Source organism: Cricetulus griseus, chromosome 5, assembly GCF_003668045.3.
Source record: "Cricetulus griseus strain 17A/GY chromosome 5, alternate assembly CriGri-PICRH-1.0, whole genome shotgun sequence".
In the NCBI taxonomy this organism is placed as follows: Eukaryota; Metazoa; Chordata; class Mammalia; order Rodentia; family Cricetidae; genus Cricetulus; species Cricetulus griseus.
In genome coordinates this window covers 126,131,354-126,151,114 of record NC_048598.1, presented here as the reverse complement: position 1 = coordinate 126,151,114, position 19,761 = coordinate 126,131,354, and the positions used below count along the sequence as shown (strand labels likewise).

General features: G+C 37.2%; 1 protein-coding gene across 8 annotated transcripts in view; it reads left to right on the top strand.

The window, feature by feature from the left end:
- The window catches only part of Fut8 (fucosyltransferase 8), a 206,669-nt gene that overhangs the window by 124,971 nt on the left and 61,937 nt on the right, over window positions 1–19,761 (top strand). For all 8 annotated transcript variants that reach the window (XM_035444994.1, XM_035444999.1, XM_035444998.1 and 5 more), the window contains one exon: window positions 6,984–7,098. In XM_035444994.1, coding sequence (XP_035300885.1) covers window positions 6,984–7,098 — 115 coding nt within the window. The remainder of the gene's footprint in view (window positions 1–6,983; window positions 7,099–19,761) is intronic.

Sequence of the window (19,761 nt, the reverse complement as noted above, 5' to 3'; positions counted from 1 at the left end):
CCCCTGAAATGTCAAGAGTTTCGGCAGAATGCTTTTTTAAATCATCATAATTCCCAGTAAAACAAGCCATAGCTTTCTGTTTTGATTATATACAGTTCTTTAACACAGAAAACTATGTTTTGTAGGAATGCAACTTCCAAACATCTTTGAGTTGGTGGAGAAATAATGCAAATTTAACTTTGTTTCCTGCCATAACTGACGTATTTATGTGGTCTCTGATAGGGAGAAGAGGGAGGGGGTTTTAAAATCAGACTTAATCTTAGACTGAGAATAGATTGATTGATATGTTGGTATTCTGACTGACTGTCCCTTGTTTTTTTATTTTATTTTATTTTATTTTATTCTTTTATTAGTTCAAATTAGGAACAAGCTTGCTTCACATGTCAATCCCTTCTCCCTCTCCCTTCCCTCCCCCCAACATCCCACCTGCCCCTACCCATCCCCCCTCCACTCCTCAGGCAAGGTAAGGCCCTCAAAAGGGGCTCCCCAAAGTCTACCACATCATCCTGGGCCAGGCCTAGGCCCTTCCTCATGTGTCCAGGCCAAGAGAGCATCCCTTCACATGGGATGGGCTCTCAAAATCCCTTCTTTTTTTTTTTTAAGACCTTACATATTTAATACAGTGCATTACCCCTGTACAAATGGAAAAAAATTTAAGTTCAACATTTCTAGACCAATATGGCTGTTAATTTTTATACAATGCCAACTGAATGCGGTAAACTGGTATACTTTTTTCCAAAGTTGACAGCACAGCTAAAGTTTCCAAAAGTTCAAATATATATATATATATATATATATATATATATATATATATAATAGCAGTATGTTATGCATCAATAGCAACAACATCTTTTCCAGGTTCTGCAGTCATTTGAACAAAATTGTAGAGACATCCAGCGTTCCTTGTTTATTTTTATACTAGCATGTCGATTGTGGGTATTAATGGAATTCATGTGATGCTTCAGTATATGTATATATTGTGCAGTGACTAAATGTAGCCCCCTTTTATATATGCCCTGTCTCCAATTTTCAACCTCTAGCTATCACTATTTTATATTAAAGTTGACTTTTCAAAAACCCTCACATATGAGGGAGAAATGTGGTACTTGCTTTCTGTATTTGTCATATTTCACTTAGCATAGTCTACATCAGTTCCATCCATCTTGCTGAGATGGACAGGATTTCTATCATCTTTATGGCTGAACAATATTCAGTTGAAACTTCATCTCAAAAATTGGCTATGCTTGTATTTCTTATATTTTCTCCTGAGTTGTTTTTCTATTTTTATAGTCCTGAAACATTTCTTGTGAAAGTGTGTGTGTGGAGGGGGAGGAGTGTCTAATCTGTCTCAGTTATACCACTAAGGGAAAAATAACAAGGGAGCTTTTGTTGCTTATTGTGCTGGCTAGTTTTATGTCAGCTTGACATAAGCTAGAGTCATCTGACAGGAAGGGATATCAACTGAGATAATGCCTCCATAAGGCATTTTCTTAATTAGTGATTGATGGGAAAGGGTCCAGCCCATTGTGGGTGGTGCTACCCTTGGACTGGTGGTCCTGGCTGCTACAAGAAAACAGCAGGCTGAGCAAGCCAATAAGGAGCAGTTCTTCATGGCCTCTGCATCAGCTCCTGCCTCCAGCTTCCTGCCCAGTTTGAGTTTCTGCCTTGGCTTCCTGTAATGGACTGAAACTTATAATATGTAAATAAATAAACCCTTATCTTCTCCCAAGTTGCTTTGGTCGTGGTATTTTATCGCAGCAGTAGAAACTCTTAATGAAGACATTGGTGTATTCTCCTATTTAAGGATGGGCATCTAGATTTCTTCTTCCTCCTTTTTTTTTTCTTATCTATATAGTGTTCTGCCTATGTACCAGAAGAGGGCACCAGATCTCATTATAGATGGCTCTGAGCCACCATTTGGTTGCTGGAATTGAACTCAGGACCTTTACAAGAGCAACTAGTGCTCTTAACCTCTAAGCCATTTCTCCATCTCCTGATTCTACTTCTTAGTTACTGTGACTATTGCAGCAATAAACATATTTCATTGACATGCTGATTATATTTCCTTCAGAAACCAGATATGCATTTAGTTCATATGGTTGAACTATTCTACATCCCTACTGACAGTGTCTGAGAGTTTCTCTTTCTTTAAATCTTGAGAGAGAGAAAGAGAGGGAGGGAGGGAGGAAGGGATGGAGGGAGGGAGGGAGGGAGGGAGAGAGAGAGAGAGAGATTAGCTGGTTGAAATGATTGCCATGTTGTAGTTTTATTTTCATTTTCCTATGTCAAATGATATTGAGCACTTTTCTTATGTTTAGCCATCTAGTTGTTTGATCATTCTGACTTATACACAGATTGGGATGGAATGAATTGCCAAGACTTAGAATTGATATAACTTGGTTTAAAATAAACTGCTTTTTTAATTTATCAGTTCATTGAAAGATACCAATCTAATTTCTTGATTTCTTAGAAATCAAGAACTGAATCTAAAAACCATAGCTAGGTGTAGAGGCTTATACCTATAAGCCCAACATTTTAGAGACCAATACACAAGTCTGATGCCAGACTGGACTTTTGCAGGAGCCTGTGTTAGGAAAAAAAGAGGAGAGAGCCCAAGACATAATGTTTATATTTTAAAGATTGCCTTCCAAATAAGGCTTAATTTGTTTCCCTATACTTGGAGCTATGAATGTTAATAAAACTTACTATTTTTTGTCCCCATATATGTACATATGTGCATATGTATTCACATGTTTATTTTAATTTTAAAGCTAAACATAGCATATTAGGTTTCCTTCTTTCCTCCAGTAGGCATTTGCTAAAAGATTGGGTTTTTATTCCATTGTGCCTTATCTCCAGCAGTAATAGTGCTATTTAACACATAGATTTGCAATACATTTTGTGGCCATTACTACTTGATGAGTAGGAGAAAATTAGTGGATGTTGTGATGCCTATGAAATATAAAGAACTATGAGTGTGTTGTGGTAGCAGTTTATAAAACTGAGAAAATATAAATTTCCAACTGAGCATTGCAACACAATTATAATTAAAGACTTCTGTGCTTCTTGAGTAAAATCATAATTCCATGTGGTCAGTGTGTTAAGCAGGCTTGCATTACCATAATAAAGTATCTGAAAGAGTTGATCTCATGAAGTGAAGAGACTTGTTTACAGGCTTGGTGCTGTTCTCGCTCATTTTCAGCAGAAGCCTTCCCAACATCATGAGAGATGTGTGTGGAAGAGTTTACATGGCCTAACAGATGTAGAGAGAGAAGAAGGGAGGAAGAGGGGGGAGAGGGAGAAGGGGACAGGGAGAAAGAGAGATAGAGTGAATGACAGAGAGAGAGAGAGAGAGAGAGAGAGAGAGAGAGAGAGAGAGAGAGAGAGAGAATATGAATGATATCACATAGCCTCTTTTGAGGGTGGTCCTCACCCAAGAATCTTAGGACCTCCTTCAAGATAACTATCCCTTCCCATTCTACCTCCCAATGCTGCTACCCTGGAGATTAATACTTAATCACATTGAACCCTTGGGGACAGGACACCAGAGAACACTCAAGCCATAGGAAGTGGTAACATTTAACTTAGTAACTATCAAAGAATATTGTAGGCTATACAGTATTCCAGATGGAACTCATTTTGATCATATGAAAAATTTAAATTTAAAACTGTTCTCAAATAATAATGACAATTATAAAAATTAATAAAACACTATAGTTTAGACTCTTACCCATGTTCAAAAAATGGTGAAAAATGAATTTACTAAGCTAAACCTCAGGGTGTCCTGTAAGTAGGTAATATTGATACCAATAAATGCCTAAAATCCTTTGAAAGTGACTCTTTGTGTCACTGTCTTCTATTGTGTCCATTCTCTTTTTTAACTTAGTCTGAATATTCTGAACTGTGTCTTAAGATTTTAATTGTCATTTTATACCAATATTTTTTCCTTTTCAAATGTGTTGTTATCACTTATTCACTGTGTAATCAATCATTCATAGTCCAAAATGTTTTATGTGAACTGTTGGCTTTAGTTACTAAATGTTGTAACATTTAACCAAGAACTGTAAATAAAAGAGTTACCGAGACTATGTCATGTCCTCCTAGATAACTAGCTCACAGTTGTTGAGGACTCAGTTCTTCTGATTGATCAGTCCTCTTCTTTAGATCTTACAGGGGACTGAATACTGGATAGTTTTTATTCCCAGCCATCCTTAACACATATTACTGTTATCTCCAACCAGTAACTCCTTCCCCTTAGTTGTATGAGAGTATTAGTCTGTGCTTTTTGTTCTCAAGGTAAATGCTGTGAAACAACTTTCTGAGAGTTTCTGGAATTGGGACCCATGAATCGAAGGAGAGAAGGAAGAGAGAGAAAGTTAGAGAGGGAGGGAGCCAAAGTGGGGGAGGGTGGTAGGATTTTGGCTATTTAAAATAGGTTAATCTAGGAAAGTTGTGAAGAAGATGTATTTGAACAAATATTTGAAGGACATTTGGTTGATGTGGCGGATATCTGGGTATTCTAGGGTAGAAAGAAGTAACTTTAAATGCCCTAGAATAACAACATGCTCGTATTCCTAAATGTTTGCAGTGAGGTTCGTGTGACTGAAATAAAGTAAGCAATGAAGTATTTAGAAAGAGATCAGATGAAATGATGGGCCATGTTGTGTCATATTAGTCAGGATAGTAACTTTGGCTTTGACTTTTAAGTTATTTGAAGGGTCAACTCAATGTTAAGTGCAAAGCAGAAGTGTTATTTGATTATTAAGAGAATCTGGCCACTATGAATAAACTACACAAAGTAAAGGCTGGGAGCTGAGAGAATTGTCAGAAAGCTGTTATAGTAATTCTCGTGTGAGAAGATGGTAGCTTAGTTGGTAACAGTACTGGTAGAGCTTCATAGTCAAAAACTGGTTATGTTTTTATTTTCTGATAGATTACATGGGGCCTGTTAGAGAAAGAGAGGATACTCTTTTACTTTCTTTAATACCAAGTGCAAACCATTGTTTTTATTCAATGCAATATAAGTAAAACCATCTGTACCAGCTCTGACATATGTCTTTGTAGTTTTCAGGGTATTTTAGCCAGGAAATCTAATATGTTATAATTAAAATTATTAATGGCTACAGAGTGAGAAAGTATCTTAATAATTACATTAGTTTTGATGAGAGAATGGCAAATATAGCAAATTATAATCCAGGGGCAAAATTTAGCTCTTTTCCTATTTTTGTTAATAAAGTTTTATTGGAACAGAGTCACACCTATTCACTTACTTATTGCCAATGGCAACTTTCCTGTTACTAAGGTAACAAAGGATACTCCCTTTGGCAGTAGGCATATGAAAACTGAAATGATACAGAAAGTCCTATGACCTCTACACAAGGGTAACATGAAGATTTATGAAGCATTGCATACTTCCAAAAAAAAAAAAAGCAACAGAGGTTCACACAACCTAAAATCTTAGTGTGGTGATATATTATTTATGATTTATTAAAGCTTGCCTGAGGATTCAGAAAGCAAAGTCAGCCACAAGCTATAGAGATCACATACCTTTAATCCCAGAAACCAGAAGCTAGAAGGTGATGGTACACATTTTTAATTCTAGGACTCAGGATTAAGAGGTAGATGGATCTCTGTGAGTCCAAGGCAACACAGATCTACACAAGATTGTTCCAATCCTAAAGAGAAAGAGCTCACACAAAGATGATCTCAGCACCTGGGATCACACGCCTTCAATCCCAGCACCAGAGGGGTATAAAAGATAGGAACAGGGTCTTCAGTAGTCAGTATCAGGCATTCACTCTCCAGCCACACTGAAGAAAGGATGGCACTCAATCTCCAGCCATATTGAGGATAGGAAGACATTGAAGCCTCAGGATTCTCCAGCCACCGTGAGGAGAGGTTACAGTCTGAGGTTTGGTGGAGCCAGGATCGTCCTTCAGTCTAAGGTAGAGTGAGAGCTAGTGCCTGGCTGCTTTGCTTTTCTGATCTTCAGCTTGAAGCTTGAACCCCAATATCAGTCGCTGAGTTTTTTATTTGTTGTGCAACATCTTAGTACCTATCCCTTTAAAAGAAAGAATTTGCTAATCCTTGATTGTTCAGGATTTGTATCTAGTTTTTCCTCTAATCTTTTTCCAGTTACTCAGAGTGGAATTTTAAGAGGGGTTGTGAAATCGTAAAACTGAGGTCACAGTGGTACTTTCAAATACAAATACCATGCATACTGAATTGTTGGGGAGTATTATTTTAAGGTGTGTTGCTTTTGTTTATACTGCCTTTGTTTAACTCTGTGAAGTTTTGATTCTTTGCCTGTTTAAAATACCCAATGGTCCTAATAAAAAGCTCAATGGTCAATAGTGAGGCAGGAGCAAGGATAGTCTGGGCTGGCAGGCAGAAAGAATAAGTAGAAGGAGAAATCTGGAAGGAAAGGAGGAGCAAGAAAACAAGGAGAGGAGGACATTAGGGGCCATCCACCAGCCAGCCAGCAAGTAAGAAGGAAAGAAAGTAAGATATAAAGAAGTAAGAACCATAAAAGCCCAGAGGGAAAAGGTAGACAGGTTAATTTAAGACAAGAAAAGCTGGCCAGAAACAAGCCAGGCTAAGGCTGAGCATAACTAAGAATAAACCTCCATGTATTTATTTGGATGCTGGTTGATGGACCCCTCTAAAAGCCAAAAGAGTAAAACATCAAACTATACTGAATTGTATTCTTTGTACTTTTCCTGTTTCTTTGGAAAACAGTGTATCTGGTTGGCCTGTAGGGAAAAGTTGTGTATCCTTTCATCAGAAAAGATTTTCTATAGTAATGAATCATGGCTGGTAGAGACTTAATTTTTAAATTTCATAGTTTTAATGGAAAGTAAAAGATAAATGCCATCATATACCTGAGCATCAATATTTTGGATGAATTTGTCTCCCTTATAGTTTTGTGTAATCCATTGAAACAGTACAAATAAATGGATCTCCAATTTTCCTTGCTTTCATAGGTCTATCATGACAGATCTATACTACCTCAGTCAAACAGATGGAGCAGGTGAGTGGCGGGAAAAAGAAGCCAAAGATCTGACAGAGCTGGTCCAGCGGAGAATAACATATCTGCAGGTAAGAAGGTTAGGTTAAGAAATAAAACTTGAATTTTTAAAAAATTTTTAATTTTTAAAAAATTAAATTGAAAATTAAGTTTTGCTTTATAAAAAAGTCTTTCTGGTGCTTTTTAAAAGAATCAACTACTCACTCATTTTATATATTTATTCAGGGAGACAGTGTTTTTTTAATTTATTTATTAGTTCTAGTTAGGGAACAAGCTTGTTTCACATGTAAGTCCCTTCTCACCTCTCTCTCCCCTCACCCCTCTCTCCTCCCCACCCCCAGTCTACCCCCCACCCCATCCACCCACCACTCCCCAGGCAGGGTAGGGCCCTCAACGGGGGCTCTGCAAAGTCCACCAAATCTTCCTGTGCTGGTCCTGGGCCCTTCCCCATGTGTCCAGGGCCAGAGTGTAACCCTTCACGTGGGATGGGCTCTCAAAGTCCCTTCTTGCACCAGGGAAAAATACTAATCCACCACCAGAGGCTCCCTGGAGTGCAGAGGCCTCCTTATTGACATCCATGTTCAGGGATCTGGATCAGTCTTGTACTGGCCTCCCAGATAGCATCTGGGGTCGATGTGCACTCCCTTGTTCAGGCCAACTGTTCCTGTGGGTTTCTCCAACCTGGTCCAGGCCCCTTCACTCTTCATTCCTCCCACTCTTCAACTAAATTCCCAATTTCAGCTCATTGTATATCTGTGGATGTCTGTCTCTGCTTCCATCAGCCACTGGATGAGGGCTCTAGGATGGCATAAAGAGTAGTCATCAATCTCATTTTAGGGGAAGGGCTTTTAGGTTATCCTCTCCACCATTGCCTGTATTGTCAGATCATGTCATCCTTGTAGGTCTCTGGAGATCTCCCTGGTTCCAGATCTCTTCTCGGACCTATAGTGGCTCCTTCTGATATGGTATCTCTCATCCTGCTCTCTCTCCTCTATTCTTCCCCCAACTCAATATTTCTGCCCCTCCATTTCCTTTCCTCTACTCCTCCTCTCTTGCGCTTATTGTAGCGGCTCATGCTCCCAATTAGCTCAGGAGTTCATGCCACTTCCCATTCCTGGGGATCATTTATCCCTTAGAGTCCTTCATGTTTCCTAGTTCCTTTGGTGAAGAGGATTATAGGCTGGTAATCCTTTGCTCTATGTTTAAAATTCATATATCAGTGAGTACATACCATGTTTGTCTTTTTGTGACTGGATTACCTCACTCAGGATGGTTTCTTCTAGTTCCATCCATTTGCCTGCGAATTTCAAGATTCCATTGCTTTTTTCTGCTGAGTAGTACTCCATTGTATAAATGTACCACATTTTCTCTATCCATTCTTCAGTTGGGAGGCATCTAGGTTACTTCCAGGTTCTGGCTATTACAAACAATGCTGCTATGAACATGGTTGAACATATGTCCTTGTTGTATGAACATGCAGTATTTGGGTATATACCCAAGAGAGGAATGGCTGGATCTTGAGGTAGACTGATTCCCATTTTTCTGAGCAACCGCCATACTGATTTCCAGAGTGGTCTTACAAGTTCACACTTCCACCAGCAATGGAGGAGTGTTCTTTTTTCTCTACATCCTCTCCAGCATAGATTGTCATTGGTATTTTTGATTTTAGCCATTCTGACAGGTGTGAGGTGGTATCTCAGAGTTGTTTTGAGTTGCATTTCTCTGATGGCCAAAGATTTTGAGCACTTTCTTAAGTGTCTTTCAGCTATATCAGATTCCTCTGTTGAGAATTCTCTATTTAGTTCTGCACCCCAGTTTTTAATTTCGGGAGACAGTGTTTTATGCCTCAGGAATATAACAGCGACTAAAACAAGGTCCCTGCCTAGCCTAAGAAGAGCTACTTGCTCGCATACACACAAAGTATACAATAAGGAACATGCTGTATTTTGTTGGAAATGTTTATTGGCATTTTGAAGGCAACACTAGGGATGGTTTTTGGAGGATATATTATTATCTGAACCTAACGGTGAAGGTAGTCAAGTCTGATTTCTGCATTCAGAAATTGGAGGCAGAGGATATACTAACTGAAGAGTGTGTTGTGAACAGTGGCCCATAACAGGAAAAAGTTAATACAGGGTTCCAAATGTGAGCTGAACTCTTTAATTGGTCTGGAGTTTTGGGTTGTATGAAAGAGAGGGATGGAAAGTAAGCTTCAAAGAGATTGGAGAGCTAAAGTATAGAAGATAAGCTTTATGGTATAGGAATGTTAAATGATTACCCAAAGACATTTATTTTATAGATGTCATTTGGCAAGAAGTAAACACTGATCAAACTGTTAAGGGCCATTTACAAAATCTTTATTATGTGTTCTTTTTTAAGTTCTTACTTATCTGCATATATAGCTTTTAGATATTTGTAAGGAAAACTTTTGAATTTTATTTTATTGTTAATATTCTCTAGACACTTTCTGGCTTGGGTTTTTACAACATCCTCATTTTGTTTGTTTCTGCCGCAAGTGCTAGGGATTAAACCTGGGGCCCTGGGCATGGTACACCAGTGATAATCTAGTTTTAAAGGAGTTTTATACATAAAAGGTACAATGAACGATAGAATCTAAAAGTAGTATTTCCATTGAACTCTATTAGTATTTGAAAAGACTAGAATCAGCAAGAGCATTTAGGACAAAGAGATTAGGTGCAGGCAGGAAGAATTGTGAGGTGTTGGGAGTTTTCCTGGGAAGTAGAGACAAACTTGGAAAGTAGGAAAAATAGAATTAGTGGACATTTAAGTAATTGAAAGAGCCAAAATGTTGGGGATGGAAGCATCTTTAACTGGTAATAAACTGAGAGAAATTTGTCTCGAGGAAAAAAATTAGTGAATTAGTAGAGATATTTAAAATTGAATAAGAAATGTTTCAAGTTGAAATAACTATAAAATGTCTACTCAATCCTTTTTTAATTCTGTGCTAGCATAGTTCCATGTACAAGAACTGTTTTCCTTTAAGATGAGAAGCAAAAGGGCAGTTCTTGACATGCCTCTATATGTTTTAAAGCATATGTTTTCATACAGGTAAGTGGGGGTGATAAGTATTTAGGGGTTGTTAAAAATCAACTTAGTGTTGGCATGTTCTCTGGTCTCATACTCCCATGACCATTCATTAGAGGAGTCCGCAGAATGCAAACCACTTTACCTCCTACAGGGAAGAGGTAATTATCTCCTATCAACTAGATCCTCATTCAGTGAACTGTGAACAGTTGGTGGTACAGAACCATCATCTCGTTTATTAATAAAATGGAAATAACAATGGTTTGTAAGCTTTTACATACTCATTAAACTTTCAGCCACTGTATTTAAACTACGATCTGGTCATAATCAGCTTCTCATACTGTAACAAGTACCTGCCATCTACTTTATTTTCTGTTTCTCTTTTAAAATCTACTCCTTGGGTCACATTGTATGTATCAGTATTTCATTACTTTTAATTATGAGTCATACTTCATTTGTGGATACATCACTCTTTATTTTCATTTTAAGAAACATTTAGTTATTTCTAGTTTGAGTCTATTATGAATAAACTCTTTTGAACATCCATATACAAATGTTTATATGGACTTACTCTTTTTGAAATTACCTAAGAGTAAAATATATGTTTGATTTTGTTTTTTTTGTTTTTTTTTGCTGATGTTTTGTTTGTTTATTAGATTGAGAAAACTATCAGGTTTTCACTCATTCTCCCTTTGCCATACATCCCAAACTGACAATTTACAGAACTGGATGCATTCATATTACTACTCCATTTGCTTTCCATGATATTCCCCCAATTAATAGATAAAGAAAATATATTGCATGATTTCAGCTTCATAATCCTTATTGAAAGTCTAATTTATCATCTCTCCTCTGGTTCCTAATGGAAATAATGTTATATAGGAAACACTGAGATGTCTACCCAGCACAGTTTTCAGAATTCTAACATTTGCTACTGATGTATCTGAATATTCTATAACAACTATCCCAGTACTAAAAATGTTGTACTAATGTGTTCTTCTTTTTTTAAATTGAAATCAGGATTATCTATAATATTTCTTCTCCCTTTGATCCTTCTAGTTCCTCGCTAACTCTCCCCATCTGGTTTCATCCCCTTTCTGTCTCTCATTAGAAAACAGGCATCTAAGGGATAATAATAAAACAAGACAAGACAAAAACAAACACATCAGAATAGGGCAGAACAAACAAACAGAAGGAAAAGAGCCCAACAAAAGGCACATGAAACATACACAGAGACTCACTCATTAACTTAGGCATCCCATAAAAACACAAAACCTGAAGCCATAATATATATGCAAAAGAGAAAGAAACATAAAGAAAAGGGAAAGTCCTGACATGATGTTATGAAACAAGGAACCTGCAAAGATGCCTTTGAGTTTGTTATCTGTTGGCTATCTACTGCTAGACATGCAGCCAACCCTTAGGGTAATTTGTTTCCCCAATGAGACTCCCTTGGAGAAAACTAAATTTTCATTTGCAAGTGGTTATTGGAGATAGCTTCTGGCTGAGGGATGGGGGCATGGGTCCACTTCTTCTTTCAGATCTAGGATCCCACTTGGTACAGATTTCAGAAATGGGAAAACCATTTACATTCTCTTTTTCTTAAATTTATTTGTGTGTGTTGTGCCTGTTTGTGCCTTTGTGCATGCATGTGTGTGCACACACATGAATGTGAGGACACGGGACAACTTGATAGAACTGTTCTTTCCTTCCACCATGTGGGTTGCAATGATTGAACTCAGGTCAGGTTTAGTGCAAGCACCTTTAACCACTGATCTGTCTTGCATGTCCCTGTTTATACTCTTAACCAGTTCTCCCTCATCCTCGGATAATCCTTATCCTTAGTATAATCAGTTTTCTTATTTTAGCAATTTAGTATGTTTTTAATAGTACGCCATAGGCTTAGTTCATATTTTCCTTTGACCGTAGTTGAATAGTGTCTCTTTATTTGCCTTTTTACCATCTTTGTATCCTATCCTACCCTTTGTGTGGGTGCATATGTGTAGCAGTGCACATGCTCTTGGGTCAGGCAGGGGACAACATCAGATGTCTTTCTCAGGTGCTTACCACCATGCACAGCCTTTTTTTCACATGAGTGCTGGGGATAAGACTCAAGTCCACATGCTGGTGAGGCAAGCCAGCTGAGCTATCTTCCCAACCCCCTTATTCCTTCTTCAATGAAGGACCTCTTTACATCTTTTGGTCAACTTTTAGTTTGGATATTTGTTTTCTTATGATTGAGTTATTGAGGCTCCTTATTAATGATTTGAGTTTATTAGGAATCCTGGAAATCTTTTCTTCCAGTCTGTAGCCTACCTATTTCTCTTTTCCTTTTTTTTAAAGTTTTAAAAACTTGTTTATGTGTATAGCTGTTTGCCTGCATTGTATGTATATGTACCATGTGCAGTGTCTGGTGCCAGGAGTCCAGAAGAGAGTGTCAGATCACTTAAACAATGCAGTTACAGGCAGTTGTCAGTTGCCATGTGGGTGTTAGGAACTGTATCTGGGTCCTCTGCAAGAGCAGGCATTGCTCTTAACCACTGAGCCATCTCTCCAGCATCTGTTTTCTTATCACTGTCTTTTAAAGATCAAAGGTTTTTAGGTTAACAAAATCTACTTTATTTATAGTTTGCACTTTCATACTTATGAAACTTTTGCTAATGGTAAGGTGGCTAGATTTTTTTCCTGTTTTCTTCTAGACGATTTATTTATTTATCTATATTTTTTAATTTATTTTGCTGGCACTAGGGATTGAATTCAGGGCTTTGTACATGTCAGGCAAGCACTCTAAAATGGAGCCATTACCTCTCCAGTTCTATTTTATAACTGAGCTCTTACATTTAGGCCTGTGATCCATTTGGAGTTATGATATGAACCAATACTTCAGGTTCATTTTCTTGTTTATTTGAGCCATTATTCAAAGACTTGCCTGAAAATGGGAAACCACTGCTTTATTGCTTTTGTTGAAAACCAGGTAGTATAGTCATATCTATTCTGTCATTACCACACCATCTTGGTTACTAGAGCTTTGCACACTCATTAGGTTAGATAATTTTTTTTGTGGATTTTATTAGATTTTCCACATGGGTTACTGTGTCATTTGCTTTGTTTCTTCATTTTTTAATCTTGGTGACATTTATCAATAATCACTTTATAATTCTTAATTTTAAGTAGTATATTTATACTTTAGACATAGCTTACAGTAAACTATAAATTTAGTTCCTTCAGCTTAGGCATTTTTGCTAAGAAGGTAAATATTTCTTGAACTTTTTGATGGGACCAGAGGAACTTTTCTGAATTTGTGACACTGTGCTATCTATAATTCACCATATGTTGCCATTTTAAGTTTATTTTTCATATGACCACACCATCTTAATTGTCAGTAATAAAGAATGCTTTATTTCTAGGTTGCAGAATTGCATATGAGTCTCTTAACATCTGTGATCCTAGAAATGGAATGGCTGGTAGTATGGCAATTGTTATCCCCTACCCATTTCATCTTGGAGGGTAGCATTATACCTAGCAAATATCTTATTCTTTTAACTCACTTGAATATAAGATGAACTTCAATTAGAATTCTTCAATTTTTTTCTGTATTTGTTCAAAGTCTTTTTATAAAAATTTTCCAGAAGGTAGAAGCAATGCTACAATTCTAAAATGACATCAGTCATGAATATGGTTTCATGATAAATGATAAAATCATACTACCACATGTCCTGTGCTCCGTTAAAGCAAAATGATTGCACTGCAATGCTGAAAAGATTTTAACTGTTAAATTAACATTTGAACCAAGGCTCTTAAAGAGATGGCAAAAACATTCATAATGAATCCAAACAATGTGCTTGCTTACTAAAATAGGAAATGCAGATAAAAAATAGAGTTTCATCATACCAAGAACCAGGAAAAATCTCAATTTAAATGATGAATGTTAATAAGTAGACAAAACACCATACAGGGACAGCACAGGTGCTAGAATTGTCTGACAAAGGTTTTATAAAAAGTGTAATAGTACAAATTGTCCAGTAGCAATTAGAGGCTTGAAACAAGTGAAAAAAAAAAAAAAAGGAAAGTCTCAGCAAAGAAATAGATGGTAGAAGGAAAACCTAAATGGAAAATTTAAGAGTGTAAAGCACAATGACTTCCAGTGAGCTCAGTGTTATTGAAGTGGCAGAGGAAAGAACTGGTGGTACATTGGGGTCTAAAGCAGTAGAAATTCAGTCACCTGTGCAGCAGAGAATGAAGACTGTAGAAAAGTTAGCAGACTCTTAAGGACATTTGGAATGGAAACAAAACATCTTTATATTTTCATCCTTGAAATCCTAGAAGAGGAACTGGAGTAAAAGATTCAAGAAAATATTTTAATACTAAATTCTCACCACTACTATTCAATGTCAATATTAAAATATTTTGATCTACAAATTACTACTCTGTTAAAGAGAATGAAAAGTCACAGGGAAGAAGAAAGTCTTTAGAAGTCAGTATCAGACAGACTACTACTGCACAGAGAGGACCACAGCTGGACAGCCTAGCCTCTAGACCCTAGGCCCCAGGGCAAAACCCCAGGGCCCCTACCCCAACCGCTTCAGCTATACTAACTAATCAGTGGGCAAACCTCCTGCAGTAAGGCTGTTCCAACCCCTCCCCAACACACAGTGGACCCTGTAATCTACAAGTCCCACTCTGCCTCCAACTCCCCCCCTCCCCGAATGTCCTCAGCAACTCCTGAGACACAGACAGCAACTACACAGAGCTGAACAAGAGTGGCTCCCTGAGACACAGATACCAACTGTAAGGATTAGACCAAGAGGCAATGACATTGCCTGCTAAGAGAAGGGTAGGCGCCAATGCAAGAGTACATTCAACAACCTAAAGAGCAATATGGCAACACCAGAACCTAGTGTCCTACAGCAGGAAGACCTGAACATCCTAATCCAGAAGAAGCAGAAGAAAATGACCTTAAATATAACTTTATGAAGATGATAGAGACCATTAAAGAAAAAACGAAAAATTTCCTTAAAGAAATGGAGGAAAATACCAACAAAAAATTGGAAGAAATTAGTAAATCTCTTAAAGAAAACCAAGAAAAACTATCAAACGGGTAAATAAACAGTTCAAGACTTGAAAATTGAAATACACAAACTTAGGGGATTCTGGGTAAATGGAAAATCTTCGTAAATGAACAGGAACTACAGATTCAAGCATAATCAACAGAATATAAGAGATGGAAGAAAAAATCTCAGGAGTTGAAGATACAATAGAGGAAATAGATTCATCGGTCAAAGAAAATGTTAAATCCAACAAATTTTTAACATAAAAGATCTGGAACACCATGAAAAGACCAAACCTAAGAATAATAGGGATAGAAGAAGGAGAAGATCTCCAGCTCAAAGGCACAGAAAATACATTGAATAAAATAATAAAAAACTTTTCCCAACCTAAAGAAGGATATGCCTATGAAGGTACAAGAATCTTAGAAGTCAACATCAAAGGTCCTGTATACAGTATGTATTGCAACCTCTTATTCCAATAGTAAGAAATAGTCACATTGGAAAATAGGCACAAGTTTTCAACAGACAACTTCATGTGATGTGTGTGTGTGTGTGTGTGTGTGTGTGAACTAAGCTCAGGAGAGATGGCTCAGAGATTAAGAGCACTGACTGCTCTTCCAGAGGTCCTGAGTTCACTTCCCAGCACCTACATGGTGGCTCACAATCATCCGTAATGAGATCTGGTGCCCTCTTCTGGTCTTCAGGGATTCATGAAGAAGAACGATATATACATAATAAATAAATCTTAAAAAAATAAAGAAGTAAGCTCAGCAAAACATGTTCAGTAGCTATTAAGGAAGTACAGCTTAAAGACATGAAGAGATAACACCTGTCAGGATGGATAAAGGAGAAAACAAAACAAGACACTAAGCATATGAAGTAACCAGTTCTCATACATTGCTTGTGGGAATGTAAAATAGCGCAACAATCCTAGGAAACAATATGGCAGTTTCCTGTACTAATTATATGTACTCCTACCGTATGTTCCAGCATCACATTCTTGGTCTTGTTTTATTTTTCATAGAAAAATTAATACCCATGTCCACACAGAAACCTTTAGATTAGATCATGCTCATAAAAACTTAATTTTTAATAGGCTCAAACAAATCAATCCAAATGTTACTCCCCCAATGGATAAATAAGCTATGGTACAGTGGGAGCAACACATATTCAGAAGCAAAATGAAATGAATCAATTCAACTTGAATGGATCTCAGAAGCATCTCTCTGAATGATGACAAGACATTTTCAAAGGCTAGGTACTACTGTTACTTTTACAATGCTTTCAGAATGGTGAAAGTAGAAACTAGGTCCATGCTTTTCAGGGATTAAAATTTAGGGAATGTGACTCTGAGGGATTAACAGGGTCTGGATCAGTTAGGAGTGTTCACTGCCCTGACAAAGGACCAGAATTCATTTCCCAGCACCTAAAAGACGGCTCACAACCTCTGTAACTTCAATTCCAGGGGATCTGACACCCTCCTCTGACCACTGCAAACACCAGGCATATACATGGTACACATACCTACATGCAGACAAACACTCATAAAATAAAAATAAAATAAATCTTCAAAGAGGTAGGAACAGTTAGTATCCTAATTGTGATGATAGTTACACAAGTCAATACATATTAGAATGTCTAAGTGAAAGTGAAAACTTATAATATGGGACTAATAAGATGTCTCAGATGGTAAAAGAGGCTGACATCAAGCAGCCTCTGAGTTATCTGAGTTCAGTAACTGAGGCCCACAGTAGTGGAAGGAGAGCTGGCTGCCATAGGTTGCCCTCTGACCTCCACATGTGCAATGTGACACATGCTCACCCCTTAAATAATAAATAAATAAATAAATAAATAAATACTTACATACATTTTAAAGAATGTTAAAATATATACAAAGCCTGGGATTTAGTTAATAGTATTACATTATGTCTGTTTTCTGGTTTTGAAAATGTACTGTTGTTCTCCTTGGGGGAAAATTTATAGAAGGTACACAATAATTGTAATTTATTGTGGGTTAAAGTGTTTAAACACACAATGTTGAAGATTTTGAAGAGTTTAGAAGGTAAAATAAAGGCCTAGAGAGATGGCTCAGTGGGTAAGGGTTAGAGTTTTCCCAGAGGATCCAGATTCAAATCCCAGCACAGACATAGCACTTCACAATGCTCTATAACTCCACTTCTGATGCCTTTTCTGGCCTCCACAGATACTTCACACACATGGTGCAGAGATAAATAAAAACAAAGAAACAAATATCCTTATATTTTAAAAAAGAAAGTAAAATGAATAGAGTACTGTTAATTAGGTGAAGGTAGTTTGACAAGTGTTCTTAAGTGCTTCTCCCCTTTGCAACAAAAAAATAATACTTGGGGGACTCCAAAGAAATTTATTCTGAAGTAGCAATGGATTATCTCTGTGTTGAGCTGCATGAAGAGATGAAATAAAGGCAGTCAGATTTGACATCTGGTTTATTTTATTGTTGATGGTTTGATTTTCAAAATAGTGAGTAGATAGGTGGTATAATGCCAGTACTACCCAGAAGAATGACACATTCTGGAGCAGAAACATCAGCAAAACAGTAATTTATTCTCATTTTTTAAAGGAAAACACAGGGACCTAGGAAGATAACTCAGTCACATGAGGACATGAGTTGATCTGTAGAACTCACCTAAAAAAGCCTAGGCATGATGGTAGATACAGAAATAGGTCGCAGGGCTTACTGGCCTGTCTAGCCTACCTTGATCAGCTCCAGACCAATGAGAGACCATGTTTCCTTTTGGCTTGCATATGTACCACCACACACAAACATGCATACATCCAAACATACAAGGGAGGGAGAGAGAGAGAATAAAATTGCAGCAGCCTTTAAACAGGAACATCCAAACATAAGAGGGAGGGAGAGAGAATAAAATTGTAGCAGCCTTTGCACAGGAACAAAGTATCAAGCAGTTTCCTTGTGCTTGTTTTCACTCCTCTACCCTCTCCACTCTGTTTCTTCTTCTTTCTCCACACCTCCCCAACACCCTAGTACCTGCCACATCATTCTTGTAGTCTTGGTTTTGAGGTAAGAAAGTCAAATGAAGCACTGTAAGTAAAAAGATGGAGGACGTTCCTGAAGTTCTATCTTAATTTCTATGTATGCTAATTTGTCCTTACACTTCAGCTGAGAATCAGGTTATAAACTCAAAGAGAGAAGTTAAGGTGCTTAAAGAATCAACCTGTGCATTTGTATAAAATATCAGCTGCCGATACATTCCTTCTCTGTCTTTGGAAGGAGTTTTGTTTACATCATATACTAGAATGGGATATTAGGCTGGATTTTCTCAGTAATTTTATGCCTTTTCTTGTGGCCCTTATGGTAGCAGAAAATAACACTGTCCTGGTATACAGTTCTCTTGAGTCAGAGGCAGTGCTTTTGTAGAGGCTACCTGGAATAGCTAGAGATGGTAGAACTCACAGTAGAAGAAATTTTTCTCATTTTTTTCTTTTTATTAGATTTGTAGAAATTTTTTTAGAAATTGGTTTAAAATGTTTGATATAGATATGTAGGCAAAGAGCCAAAGTCTTTAAAAATATATTTAAAATAAGCCAGTTGCTGCTTTACTTAACAAGGTAAGCTCTTCTCGTTTATACTGAACAGCAACTGTCTGCCTATGCTGCAGTGTGCCAGTCTACCCATCTGTGAACTATGTATCTTGATATCTTTTCTCCATTAAGTTTCCACACTTAAATTTTACAGAATACCCACAGGGAAATTGATTTCTTGAAGCACTTGGTAGCCTGCTTGGGCCTGAGCTATTGCAGTGCACTTACTGCTTGCAGCAAATTGCTCTTCGCTGCAAGGGTGGAAAGGACACCTCTGGAACATCTTAACTTTGCTAGGGAAATATTCTTGTTTAATATGTCTGCAGCCAGTAATTTCTAGTCTTGGCTTTTAAAAATGAGAATGCTTTTTAACTTTCACTTTCATGGTTATTAACTATGCCCAGAGTCTTCATTTTAATTACCAACATGCAGTATTTCAGTTCTCTTAGTTGCTTCATTACCTTTTCTGCATTGGTTCTGAAAATAATTTTAGAGAAATGAAATCAGATTATTTCCAATACAATGAAGTGCTTTTACCACACTATTAATGGATCTCTTCTTCATTATCAACACAAAGCTAGATATTGTAAATCTTTTTAATCAAACAAATTAAAAAACTGTTTATAGTCTTGTGATTAGAGAATACAAAGAGCACAATAAAATTTAACTTACCTGGTTTCTTTTTAACAAGCTTTCTTCATTAGAAAGAGGAGCTATCTGTGTCTTAATGCCTCCCCATGATAGGAATGTTTTTAAAAGGGAGGTGAAAGTTTCCCCTGGGATTCTGATTCTTAATTAGTAGCCTATAAGAGTAGCAAGCTAGGTATTCTGAGCCTGCATCTTGCCACCTCTTGTATTGAAGACATTTTGAGGAAGGTAGATTGAGAAAACAAAATTCATAATTTATAGTCCTTCCCACCTATGAATTTAGTTTTGTGAATATGAACATCTCTTTTATCTTTTAAACAGATTTAGTTGAGGTAATGGTTTACTGAGTGTTTCCTCTTTAAGACATGGGGATGTTATATACCATTTATATTGATGACATGTTTTTATTTG